We start from the raw sequence: 14,468 nt of genomic DNA, 5'->3' as shown, positions 1-14,468 counted from the left end.
AAAGGGTGATGCTAGCCATACCTGTTCCTATGTTAGGAAAGAAAAAGTTTTGCCAGAAGCCCCTGGAACAGACCTTCACCTGCATCTCACTGACTAGAACTAAGGACATGGTTCCTCTTAGCAGCTAAGCAGGCTGAAACAGGAGGTATTTGGTTTGGGGACAGGCTACTTGGCTTAGATAATTTTTCTAGTATTCAGTTCAGTTCAGTTGCTCAGTCGTGTCCAACTCTTTGCAACCCCATGAATCACAGCACCTCCCTGTCCATCACCAACTCCCGGAGTTCACTTAAACTCATGTCCATCTCATCCTCTGTCGTCCCCTTCTCCTCCTGCCCTTAATCCCTCCCAGCATCAGAGTCTTTTCCAATGAGTCAACTCTTCGCATGAGGTGGCCAAAGTACTGGAGTTTCAGCTTCAGCATCATTCCTTCCAAAGAACACCCAGGGCTGATCTCCTTCAGAATGGACTGGTTGGATCTCCTTGCAGTCCAAGGGACTCTCAAGAGTCTTCTCCAACACCACAGTTCAAAAGCATCAATTCTTCGGCACTCAGCTTTCTTCACAGTCCAACTCTCACATCCATACACGACCACTGGAAAAACCATAGCCTTGACTAGATGGACCTTTGTTGGCAAAGTAATGTCTCTGCTTTTCAATATGCTATCTAAGTTGGTCATAACTTTTCTTCCAAGGAGTAAGCGTCTTTTAATTTCATGGCTGCAGTCACCATCTGCAGTGATTTTGGAGCCCAGAAAGATAAAGTCTGACACTGTTTCCACTGTTTCCCCATCTATTTCCCATGAAGTGATGGGCCCAGATGCCGTGATCTTCGTTTTCTGAATGTTGAGCTTTAAGCCAACTAAATAGTTATCAAAAATTAAGTGAGGAAAGTAGTTCATTAGTTCACTGTATCACAAGTAGAGTACAGTATCTGATATGTTGACAAGAGTTACTAGTTTATATTCAAATATGTAGTTGCCAGTGTTTAGAAGGCTCCATTTGATAACATGATGGACTGGATACTGTGAAGGGCCATCTCACTATAAAACATTTAGAACCAGCTAGAAACATAATTCCCTTTGCAGTTTTAAGCTTACTAGAAGGAAAGAGAATATAAAAAGAGGGGAAAAAAAGATAATGGCTTAAGATAGAGTAGTGAGCACCTTTGAAGTTCAGGAGTGCTCTGAGAACAAGTTCTGTTATTAGGCCTCCAACTAAAGGTTCAAAGAGACCAAGCCTTGGGTCAGAGTGAGGCAGACGAGCTGAATTTTAGACTCTTAGATTCAGCCAGGGACCACACAAAAGGCTAGATTTGTCTCAGAGCAGATGGAAGTGTACATCTTCTCTGAAGAATAGTATCCTTAATTTAGACCTCAGTTTTTTTCCCCCAGATTGGGATAATCAAATATGAACTAATTATCAAGGATTAACAATGACAAAGGGGAAATTTAAGATAATAAAATGAATGAGATTTAGCCAATAAAACCTGATCAGTAACTCTAAGAGTTTGAATTATCAGATAAGGAATATATATTAACTATATATGAAAATGTTTAAATAAATGACTAAGCCAAAATGAACAATAAGAAACTATAAAAAATTACAAGGCAATTTTGGAAAGTAATAGAACTTTTAGGAATATAGATAGTTGTTGAAATGAAAATATTCACATACAGATAAAACAGAAGTTTAGACAAATCTGAAGAAAGAATTAGTGAAATGAAAGACCGATCTGAAAAAAATTATCACTAGCACATCACAGAAAGATATGGAAAATACAAAAAAAAAAGAAGTTAAGTGATATGGAAGACGGAGAAAAACTAACTTTCAAAAAAAGTTTAAAAAAAGGATAATGGAGAAGAAGTAGTATCTGAAGAAGCCCACATTTATTTTGCATGCACTGTAAGGAAAATGTATCACACCAATGAGAAGATCTTCTGTAACCAGAGAAAAAAAGATAACCAAGAACATTAAGGTTAGAATGAGAGTAGACTTTTTAACAACAGCATAGAGGCCAGAAGAGATGGGTCTAATATCTTCAAAATGCTAAAGATGGTAATATAAACTCCAGTGATAGCAAAACTTTGAGTAACTGGAAAATTTGACCACAGTGAAAACACGAGGCCAGGCTTTCTAGGAGAATGATACCAAACTTTATACAATACTTTGTTTCAATCTTATACAAACTCCTCCAGAGATCAGGTAGAAAGTTAGAGGAAATACTCTCCATCTCCTTTTAGATCCTAAAATCAGATAAGAATAGAATGAAAAAGGGAAATTATAAGTTAGTCTTACTCAATACATAAGATGCAAAGGTCTTTTTAAAATGTGCAGACTGAATCTAGCAACATATTTTCAAAAGATAACATCATACCACATTGGCTTTGTCCCAGACATGCAAGGGCGGTTTAGTAGAAAATACTCATATCTGTAAATATTACCTACCTCCAAAACAAATGGGGAGAAAACCTAAACTAAATCTCTTTCTGACCTCAGTTTTTGCCTTTTTACTACGATGTGATTCACATCATTCATACTCACTCATATCTCTCTCATCTCAAAATCTCCATTTTTCATACCACCTAACTTAAAGAAACATTTGACACAACTGATCACTCCTCTTTGACACTCTTCCTCACTTGGCTCCCAGGAACACACATATTTTGCCTTTCCTCCTACCTCACTAGGCAGTCCCATTTTTAGCTTCTTCACCAGCCCTTCCTTTTCTTCTTAATGACCCTGGAGCTCATTCCTTGGTTGTCTTTTCTCTTTACTCACAGCCTTGGTGATTTCATACAGTCTGGAGACTTTAAGTGCTCTCTGTATGCCTGTGACTCATTAATGGATATCCCCAGAAAACCTCTCTACTGAGCTCAACCCATCAATCCAACTGCATACTTGACCTTTCTGCATGGATATCTAACAGATACCTCAAATCTACTGCCCTACATTGCCATATTTTCTTAAATCCACTCAATATTCTCCCCCTAGCCTGCCCTAAATCTGTTCTGTCCACAGTTTCTGCCCCTCCCCTCAATTACGGCAGTTCATCTGAACAGTTGCTCAGGCCAGAATTCTTGAAGCCCCCCTTGTTTTCTCTCTGTCACTTATTTCACATCCAATCCTGTTAGCTTTTGCTTTGAAAATATGTCACAAATCTGACTGCTTCTTACCAGCTTTGCAGCTGCCCCCAAGTTGGAGCCACCATCATTTCTTGCTCAAATTAGGGCAGCAGTCTACTAACTGGACTCCCTGTTGTCTTCACTGCTCACTTCAAGTAAAACCCAGAGTCCTTATAATAGCATTCAAAGCCCAGCACAATCCAGCCACGCTCTGTTACTTCCCTGATGTTACTCACTCAGCCTCCCTAGAATACACCCAGTAGGCTTCCCCCATGTGGACTCTGTGCTAGGTGTTCCCTCTGCCTAAAATGTCCTTTCTCCTGATGTTTAACTTCCTTACTTCCTTAAAGTCTTTGCTCAATGAGGCATATCTAAACTGATCTACATAAAATCTATATAAATTTTATCTCCCACCATAACACTCTTAATAACTGTTACTCTGCTTTACTTAGCTTATATCTCTTGTTTTCTTACACATTTTAAGGCTATGTGTAATTTATTTGTTCTTAATTATGTCTATTCTGTGTTATCTCTATCCTCTTGCTAGGTTAGGGTTTTTGAATGGTGTATAAATAAAAAGGTTTTCAAGTTTATTAGTCATCAGGGAAATGTGAGGAAAGCTCAAAGTAAAATAAAGTCCATTTCATAGTCATCATGTTCATTTAAAAAAAAAAAAAACAAGTGATGATAATAAGTGCAGACAACATGAAGAGTGACTGAAATCATCACACACTGCTGGTGGTAGTGCCAGCTGTTGTGGAAATATCTGGTACCATCTTGTGAAATTGAACATTCATGTAACATAGGGTCTCAGCTGTTCTGCCCCAGGTGCCACTCTTGAGAAACTCTCCCAGGTATTCTCCAGAATCCAAGTGTATGAATGTTCCCAACATCATTGTTTCTAACCCAAAACCTAGGAACTAGCCCAACACCTTTTGATAGGGGAACAAATAAAGTATGTTTGCACAGTGGAATGTTATAAAGAAGTGACAATGGACTACAGTTATACACAGTAACATTGATGAATCTTAAAAATTAACTTTGAGTGGAAAAAAGCAATTTTCAAAAGATTGTACCATACAGTATCATACTGTTTTTATAAGGCTTAAAGTGAGTAAAACTAAACAAGATATTCTTTTGGGGGTATATACATACTTTGTTAAACTGTTCTAAAATAAATGAAAATGATCTACATATACTCAGATAGATAGGTTAGTGTTTACCTTTGGGGATGAGGCCTGGGAATAAGACAGGAAAGGAACACACATAAAAATGTCATAACATCATCAGTGCCATGGTGAATGTTCTAGACGTTAGGGAGATATATTCTTCTCTACATAGCAAATAGTATGGTTGAATTTATGAAGTAACAAAACGTAGATCCATGGCAGAACCATGCCGTGGAGGTAGAGCTTAAACACCTACCACCCTGTCCTGATACACTGCTGTAACGACTGGCAAAAATAAATGGAAGAGACTCTGTGTTCCCCTCCATCTGTCTGTGACTGACAATTTTTTTTTCTTCTCTCCCTCAGCATATCATCTATTCTGTGAAGTTTTTCATTTCATATGCAATTCCAGATGTATCGAAAAGCACGAAGAGCAAGATCAAGAGAGAAAAATACCTAACCCAGAAGCTTCTTCATGAGAATCACCTCAAAGACATGACCAAAAATATAGGAGTCATCGCTGAGAAGATGATAGGAGCAGCAATAGAGAACAATTTACGACCAAAATCCGACTAAGAGCATTATGTTCTGAGAAGCACTTTAAAGAATTTAGCTCTGTCAAAAGTTATCATGAATCACTAATGAGAATGTTTAAGTCAAATCACTTTGGCAAATAGGAGTCTTAACTATCGCCATTTTCATGCAGATTATTTTTTCAGTTTCAGCTAGTGATGGAGGAACTGGAAAATGTAAAATTGAGTTCAAGAAGGGCATAAAACTAATCACCAGAAAGACCAAAAATGTTACTCTTTTGGATAAATTGGAATTTTAATCACACACAGGAATCCTCTTCATGTGCTTAGAGAAACAACATCTACCAAAGCAGAGTGGATTTTTTTCCTCATTTGATTATTTTCGTTCCTTTCTGTTCTCAAGCACATGATCTCTTTTTTTTATTTTTAGGCACTGTTTTGTTTCTTCACTTTTGCTAGACCTGTTCCAGAGTTATCCTTCCATTACCGTACCATCATTTAAGGCTAGACATGCTAGCTCTTGTGTGATTAAAAATATCTAACACAGAATTCAGTTTGAATGCTGTATTAAGTTGCAGATAGACCCAAGACTTTACAATATTTAGGTGTATTATCACGTTCCTATAGAAAAGGAAACCTCAGGTAATAAGAGGAAGTAGTTTCAGTCTTCATCTTGGCCTATCTTTCCATCTTGGAGAAAGACTCTTATGGATTGAAATGAAGATAGCATTTCTGAGCATATTTGTGCTATTGATCAGGATAATTAATTTACATCTTCTAAAGATACATCATATCTTGAAAAAAATGAAATCAAGTGATTAAAATTACATATTTATCAACATAATGGTTTGGAAAAGATGAGCCTGTCAAGTTCCCACCAGTTGCCCTTTATCTGTTAGATCTAGGAAGTACAGTATTGCAAGGACCCTTGTGATTGGCTCACAGCCATTGTATCAGCACAGTGCTGCGCACGTCAAGAGAACAGCAGGTCTCCTCAGCGTGACCTCACCGTGTTCCTAAGAGGGGTTCTGCACATCCCAGTGATCAGCCTACCAAAGCATCTGCCATAGTGAAGGTAGCTCAGCACATCCTCCCTTCTCTTACTTTCTGCCCAGGAACTTGTTTGTAATTGCATGTTTGCACCCGGGGAGTGTTTTTAGGGAGGGAGACGGAGAAACAGGAGGATACCCAGATTATTCCCAAACAAGAAAAGAGACTGGATTTGATTTGAATTTTCAGCCTCCTATCAAGCCAATCAGGCAATTAAGGGTCAAAAAAAAATAAATTGGTTTGGTCACAAACCCTGCTGTCAGCTGGAGGTAACTTCCTGGTGAACTCCTGTCCCACCGTGCACATCTTGCCCTCGGTTTATTCAGTTCAGCATTCTTTACTGCACTTTACTGCCTTTTGGATGCCTAGCCCTCTGACAGGCTCTAGAGAAGACACAGGGCCCGTACCTCTCACTCATTACTGGTGACAGGGCACGGCTGGGTGCAGAGAGAGTGTCTGGCACCTCGCTCTCTCTAAGTGGGCCACTCGCCACCCATTAAGATGCTGCTCAATGCCCGGGTGCCACAGGAGCCGAGGCACTTAGAATCCCAGCAGCGAAGAAAAAGGAAACACTTTTCAGTGAGCAAATTGACAGGCTTGCTATAATATAACAGCTTCACTCCAGGTCATAGTTCTAAATGCCTGCCATGACTGTTAACAAACCAGGGCGGGGCAAAGTATTAATGTAGGATTCAGTGAAACAGTACTCTGGGCTTTTGAATTGTCCCAGTGGATCAGGATCATTACACTAACTTTCTTGATAATGTTAAGGGTATGTGTGATCAAAGAGTGCTCATGACAGGCCGTGTGAGGTCTGGTCACAGAGGGAGCGAGAAACGCATTCTTCCCAGTGGGGAAGCAATCTCGCCCCTTCCCCCACTCACCTGGGACACTGCTCCTGAAAGTGGTGCCTCCTCCGCTCTATTACCTCTTCTCTTCTCTGAAGTGCAGGACTGTCTCCTAGCGTTGGATTTGGCAGTTACTCACTGTTCGTGGAACTGTGAAGAAGGAAATGTTCTTGCCTTATCTCCTTGTATGTAAAATAGAACTTGAATTGTGCATTTCTGTCTTCATAAATCGTCTTCATAGTTCAAAATGTGCTTCTGTGGACAGGAGGGAAAACCTCTACGTTTTTAAAGGCAGCAAATATGACACGACACTGCCAGTACTCCCCGGATGGCCAGGTTGTAATGGAGACCTAGGGTCATCTGTGACACCGACTTTCTTCATGTAAGCCTAGTGCTGACCTGTGGGTGATGAACATCTGGGGCTGTGTCTGCAGGCACTTGCGGGCTGGATCTGTAAATGCGAGCAGAGGCAGCCCCCAGGCAAAATGGATGGGTGTGGCAGTGGACCCATGAGGGAAAATCTGGCCCTAGACCTGCCCCGTGTTAACCACTAGAGAAATTTTACTTTGTATCCTTTTTTGATGCCTGTGAATTTTAACAGATCAAAGCATTAGACCAAAATACTCAGGAGATTTTTCTCTAAATATCCCTGATATTTTAGTTATGTCAATAGGATGGGAAGGCTTTCGTTTTTGTTTGAAAATGAAACAAAACCATCTTGCAAACTGTTTATCACTGAAAGTCTTCCCTTATAACTGCACGTGCATCTTGAATTTCAGAAAACATTAATTCACAATAGGGGAGCAGGACGTGCTCTTTGTTGAAACACTTCTTGTACCATTTTCTTGTGTCCATATTATATTTTAAGATGTTTGAAAAGTTAAAACGTATGAACAGCTTAAGTAAAACTGAAATATTCATGATGCTTTTCATACACTGTGGCATAAGATGTAAAGTTTGTAATATTTTGCAAATTTCTGTGCATTTTAATATTCTTTTTATAATTATGAGCATTTTAATAAATTCATTTTTAAAAACAATACTGTGACCTACTCTGTATGCAACTGTCATAATGTTTTTAAGAAAGCAAATGTATCTGTTTACCGGTTATGTGTCACTCAGATAACATGTGCACTTTTATGTGGATTATACCTAAAATTATGTTTTTCATAACCTATACTTACTTAAAACATGATTTTTCTGGGGAAAATGGCGGGGTAGGATTTCAGTCGGGGCTGCTGCAGAAGTTGTTGGGACTGAGCCCGCACAGGGCACCAACTGGAGACCAGGTGTGCCAGTGTTGCGCTGCATCAGCTAGTAGGAAGAGGTGCTTCCCGTTAATGGTATAAAGATGCTTCTGCATGCTAAACCCGGAGAAGGCAATGGCACCGCACTCCAGTACTCTTGCCTGGAAAATCCCATGGATGGAGCAGCCTGGTAGGCTGCAGTCCATGGGGTCTCGAAGGTTGGACATGACTGAGCGACTTCACTTTCACTTTTCACTTTCATGCACTGGAGAAGGAAATGGCAACCCACTCCAGTGTTCTTGCCTGGAGAATCCCAGGGACGGGGGACCCTGGTGGGCTGCCATCTATGGGGTCGCGTGGAATCGGACTCGACTGAAGCGACTTTGCAGCAGCAGCAGCATTGTAAACCTGGGGCATGTCACCTGACATGAGGCAGGGTCACCCAGACAGGACACATCTCTAATAAGGCTCAGAAATGTTCTGTTTGGACCTGCTGTGGCCTTTGAGTACAGAAGGGAAAATTATAGAAAAGAATAAAGGAATTTTTCATTACAAAACCTTTTTTTTTTAATCCTATAATACAACATAAAATCCAGATTTTAACTCATTCCATCCTTTGATTTTTTTTTTTTTTTTTTTTTTGACCAGCTTAAATCTCATTAGGCTTCCAATAAAACTAAGTCAAAAAGTGTCCATAACCGGACAATCAGGGTAAAGTGTTTTCTCTGATTCTTAAATGATGGTCTTGGGACAGGTACTGATGATGTTCTTCTTCCCTTCAAATATTTTAAGTCCAGTAAAGGAGCAACTAGAAATTCTTCAGCAGCACCTCCTTCTTATTTGGGGGAAATGGTGAAGTCTTCAATAACTGGTATCTATCTGACCCCATCAGGTACTCTGCCAGATGTTTACTTACACATGATCTTACTGCCAACGTGATTTTATTACAAGGAAATTTTAAGTAACTGTTTAAAAAATTATGACAGTACATGATTTAAAAAGAAATACACATGTTCAAAGTAAACAAATGGAACCTGATTAAACTTAAAAGTTTTTTGCACAGCAAAGGAAACTAAAGGCCAGGTGGAAAGTCAACCCTCAGAATGGGAGAAAATAATAGCAAATGAAACAACTGAGAAAGGATTAATTTCCAAAATATACAAGCAGCTTATACAACTTGAGAAAAACAAAAGACCCCAATCAAAAAGTGGGGAAAAGACCTAAACAGACATTTCTCCAAAGAAGACATACAGATGGCTAACAACACATGAAAAGATGTTCAACATTGCTCATTATTAGAGAAATGCAAATCAAAACTACAATGAGATATCACCTCACACCAGTCAGAATTCAGTTCAGTAAAGTAGACTCTGCAACCCCATGGACTGCAGCACACCAGGCCTCCCTGTCCATCACCAACTCCTGGAGTTTACCCAAACAAACTCTGTCCATCGAGTCAGTATGCCATCCAGCCATCTCATCCTCTGCCATCCCCTTCTCCTTCTGCCTTCAATCTTTCCCAGCATCAGGGTCTCTTGCAATAAGTCAGTTCTTCACATCAGGTGGCCAAAGTATTGGAGTTTCAGCATCAGTCCTTCCAATGAATATTCAGGACTGATTTCCTTTAGGATGGACTGGTTGGATCTCCTTGCTGTCCAAGGGACTCTCAAGAGTCTTTTCCAACACCACAGTTCAAAATCAGCTTTCTTTATAATCCAACTCTCACATCCATACATGACCACTGGAAAAACCATAACTTTGACTAGACTGACCTTTATTGGCAAAGTAATGTCTCTGCTTTTTAATAAGATGTCTAGGTTGGTCATAACTTTTCTTCCAAGGAGCAAGCATCTTTTAATTTCATGGCTGAAGTCACTATCTGCAGTGATTTTGGAGCCCCCCAAAATAAAGTCTGACACTGTTTCCACTGTTTCCCCATCTATTTGCCATGAAGTGATAGGACCAGATACCATGATCTTAGTTTTCTGAATGTTGAGTTTTAAGCTAACTTTTTCAAGCTCTTTCACTTTGATCAAGAGGCTGTTTAGTTCTTCTTTGCTTTTTGCCATAAGGGTGGTGTCATCTGCATATCTGAGGTTATTAATATTTCTCCTGGCAATCTTGATTCCAACTTGTGCTTCATCCAGACCAGCATTTCACATGGTGTACACTGCATATAAGTTAAATAAGCAGGGTGACTGCCTTGATGTACTCCTTTCCCAATATGGAACCAGCCTGTTGTTCCATGTCCATTTCTAACTGTTGCTTCTTGACCTGCATACAGATTTCTCAGGAGGCAGGTCATGTGGTCTGGTATTCCCATCTCTTTCAGAATTTTCCACAGTTTTCTGTGATCCACACAATCAAAGGCCTTGGCATAGTCAATAAAGCAGAAGCAGATGTTTTTCTGGAACTCTCTCTCTTTTTCAATGATCCAATGGATGTTGACAATTTGACCTCTGGTTCCTCTGCTTTTTCTAAATCTAGCTTGAACATCTGGAAGTTCATGGTTCACGTATTACTGAAGCCTGGCTTGGAGAATTTTGAACATTACTTTGCTAGCGTGTGAGATGAGTGCAATTGTGCAGTAGTTTGAGCATTCTTTGGCATTGCTTTTCTTTGGGATTGAAATGAAAATGGACCTTTTCCTATCCTGTGGCTACTTTTGAGTTTTCCAAATTTGCTGGCATGTTGAGTGCAGCACTTTCACAGCATCATCTTTTAGGATTTGAAGTAGCTCAACTGGAATTCCATCACCTCCACTAGCTTTATTTGTAGTGATGCTTCCTAAGGCCCACTTCACTCCAGTCAGAATGGCCATTCATCATCAAAAAGTCTACAAACAATAAATGCTGGAGAGGGTATGGAGAAAAGAAAATGCTCTTGTACTGTTGGTGGCAATGTAAATTGATACAACCACTATGGAAGAAGGTATGGAGATTCCTTTAAAAAAAAACTAGGAATAAAACCACTGTATGACCCAGCAATCCCACTCCTAGGCATATACTCTGAGGAAACCAAAATTGAAAAAGTCACATGTATCCCATTATTCATTGCAGCACTATTTACAATAGCTAGACCATGGAAGCAACCTAGATGTCCATCAACAGATGAATGGATAAAGAAGTGGTACATATACACAATGGAATATTACTCAGCCATTAAAAGGAATGCATTTGAGCCAGTTCTAATGAGGTGGATGAACCTGGAACCTATTATACAGAGTGAAGTAAGTCAGAAAGAGAAAGATAAATATCATATTATAATGCATATAAATGGAATCTAGAAAAATAGTACTGAAGAATTTATTTACAGGGCAGCAATGGAGAAACAGACATGGAGAATAGATTTATGGGCATGGGGAGAGGGGAGGAGAGGGTGAGATGTATGGAGAGAGTAACATGGAAACTTAAATTATCATATGTAAAATAGATAACCAATGGGAATTTTCTCTATGGCCAAGAAACCCAAACAGGGGCTCTGTATCAACTTAGAGGGGTGGGATGGGCAGAGGATGGAAGAAAAGTTCAAAAGGGAGGGGATATATGTATACCTATGGCCGATTCAGGTTGAGGTTTGACAGAAAACAACAAAATTCTATAGAGAAATTATCCTTCAATAAAAAAATCAATTTAAAACAAAGAAATATACATGTTAAAAGAAGAAAATCTCAAGTTCTACAAGGTGGCTAAACAGGAAACCTAAGTCCTTCTATTACCCTAGCTCAGGCCAGGCCACTCCCCAGAGGTCCCAGGAAGTACAAGTTAAGTCCACCAAGGGCAGTCTGTTTGCCCAAAAGAGACTTCAGAGATGTTCTTTGGTTTTGTTGTTGTTGTTTTTCAAAGTATAGTCAGTGTGTTAAGGTTTCAGATCATAAAAGCTAGTTCTTTCCTTTAAACTTTGAAGTTGAGCCCAAATCCTATTCTTTTCATAAATGTAGCAAATTTTTACCAGTTTTAAAAAGACTTCTGAATGTTTGTCTCCATTTGCAAACTTAATGAAATGCTTTAAAGTATCTGAAATAACAGTTATAAGTTTAGTTCAGTCTGTTCCCTAAGAACTACTGTTTTACAACCATGACCAAGAAATCATAAGTGGAGGAACTACGAACTCTTCTTTCTCCTGCTCATCTCTTTAGAGGATTCCTTTCACAAACCCACATTCTCCCTTGTGACCCCTTGTTACTGGGAGACTGAAGGTACGAGTGGACAATGGCCAGACCATACATAAAAATATAACACTGACCCACAACCTGCAGCAGCCAGCCTAGGAAACCAACCCTTTATCTATAATAATCAGACTAGGAAGCCAACCAGACTTGTAGGAAGTCAGACTATTTTCTTTCTAGTGACAGGCCAGGATGCCAAACAATAGCCTCTGAAACAATCAGCCCCAAATATCCAGGACTTGATTAATAACTGACAGCTTTCCTAATTTTCATCCCTACTTCTGTCTTAGGACCAACCAGAGAAAGCCAAATATGCACCTCTCACCAATCATTCAGGATGCCCTCTGCTATTACCCACCTCCAGCTTCCCCATACGAATTGCCTCCGATCAGAGCGCACCTGCAGTCTTCCTGTTTTTCCACTATAACCTATCCCACTCCTCTGCCTGCCTTTGAGTCTCTGCCAAAACACATGTGACAGTACTAATTCCTTTGCTACAGCAAGCTCAGAATAAATAGGCTTTGCTTTTTCTCATTTAGTTGGTCTCTTTCTTTTCTTTATTTTTAGTGGAGGATAATTGCTTTACAATGTTGTATTGGTTTCTGCCATACATCAACATGAATCAGCCAGAGGTATACATATGTCCTCTCCCTCTTGAGTGGTCTTTATTACTACTAAGTTATTTAGCCTAAGCTCTAGCTTCCAACCATGAAATGGGCCTAAATAGTTCCACCAGTCAGTGTCATTTTGAAGTCCCTAGTGTGTCACACTGGATTCAGTGTGCCAGGAAGTATAAAAAAACCACAGGATGAATACAAGGCATCTTCTTGGAGGTGAGTGTTTCAATGGTTAAGGGAGAAATTATTATATTAAAATAATCACAGATATGCTATGGCATTGAATACAAAATATGAGTGCATTTTTAAATTTAAAATAGCAATCTTCAAAGGAGTTATATATTTATGGTGAGCTGCTTCATCTAGGCCCCTAGGTCATACCTATACTTTCCTTTCTTCATGGGAACTTGGCTGGAAATGTCTATGAAATATTGACATATTTTGAAAGCACCTTGTCAGCCATAAGATTCGAGAAGAATGGTTCACAAAGTGTGGTCTAGATTCCTTTAGGAGAGTCTGAGACTTTTTCATGAAGTCTACAAAATCAAAGCTATTTTCATAATTATATGAAAACAGTTTTAGCCTTTTTCACTCTCACTTTCTTACAAGTGTACAGTGGAATTTCCAGAGGCTACAGAACATGGATTTAGCCACAGATTGAACACAGAAGCAGTTATGAGCATCCAGGTGTAAGCCAGACATGAAAACTATAAATCAATGTACTATTCTCTCATTGTAGGGCTTCCCTCATAGCTCAGTCCGTAGAGAATCTGCCTGCAATGCAGGAGACCTGGATTCGATCCCTGAATCAAGAAGATCCCTGGAGAAGGAAATGGCAACCCACTCCAGTATTCTTGCCTGGAGAATCCCATGGACAGAGGAGCCTGGCAGGCTAGAGTACATGGGGTCACAAGAGTCGAACACAACTTAGTGACTAGAGAAAGAGAGAGAGATTCTCCCATTTAGAAAAATAGTTATTTTTCATTTAAACATTTTATGTATAACATGCACTAGGGTTATTATTTTTAAATTAATTAAATTTTAAAAATTTCTCAGTTTTAGTCTCTAATATATTAAATATTAATAGATGTTATTTACATAAAAGCTTTTTGGAGCTCCAAAAACTGCTTTATAATACTGTAAGATTGCAAAGAGGCTTGATGACCAACAAGGATGAGAACTACTGCTTTATACTAATAAAAAATAAGAATCAGAGCCAACCATCACATTTATGTTGGATTTGGACAATAAAACTCCAAGTGTGACAGTGTCAGAAAAAAAAAAAAACAAACAGTGTGCCCTTTCAACTCTCAATGCATGTAAAATGCATCTTGTGGTCACTATCAATGACTTCTATTAAATCCCAGCTCCAGCACAAGACTGCATTGGTGCTTCTGCTCTGACAAACCTTTTATCTCTGCCTGAAACCTGCAGAACTCTTGATCTTGTTTCCCAGATGTCTGTCCTGGGCTGCACAGTTTGATGAGAAATGCTGCAATTTCTTTTGTGTATCTGCCACATTCAGCACATATTTCTGTGTATATTTTGGATTCCATACTGTTTTGGAAATCCAGGGGTCCCAGGGGAAGAAGTGTGACCAACAATATTAGTGGGCTAGATGCCAAAAGTAGTCAGAACTACATATCCTGGTGCCATTTAGAGGCCCATTGGAAAAACATGATTGAATACTGATCCTATAAACCATATGCAAGGAG

General features: G+C 39.4%; 1 protein-coding gene across 2 annotated transcripts in view; it reads left to right on the top strand.

The window, feature by feature from the left end:
• LOC120861344 (anoctamin-6) overlaps window positions 1-7,761 on the top strand; it is a 232,009-nt gene extending 224,248 nt beyond the window's left edge. For both annotated transcript variants that reach the window (XM_040236992.1, XM_040236991.1), the window contains exon 20: window positions 4,657-7,761. In XM_040236992.1, coding sequence (XP_040092926.1) covers window positions 4,657-4,866 — 210 coding nt within the window. In that variant the 3' untranslated portion in view covers window positions 4,867-7,761. The remainder of the gene's footprint in view (window positions 1-4,656) is intronic.
• The last annotated feature ends 6,707 nt before the right edge of the window (window positions 7,762-14,468 follow it).

The sequence above is a fragment of the Oryx dammah genome, unplaced genomic scaffold (assembly GCF_014754425.2).
Source record: "Oryx dammah isolate SB20612 unplaced genomic scaffold, SCBI_Odam_1.1 HiC_scaffold_11232, whole genome shotgun sequence".
Lineage (NCBI taxonomy): Eukaryota > Metazoa > Chordata > Mammalia > Artiodactyla > Bovidae > Oryx > Oryx dammah.
This window is presented reverse-complemented; position numbering and strand designations above follow the sequence as displayed.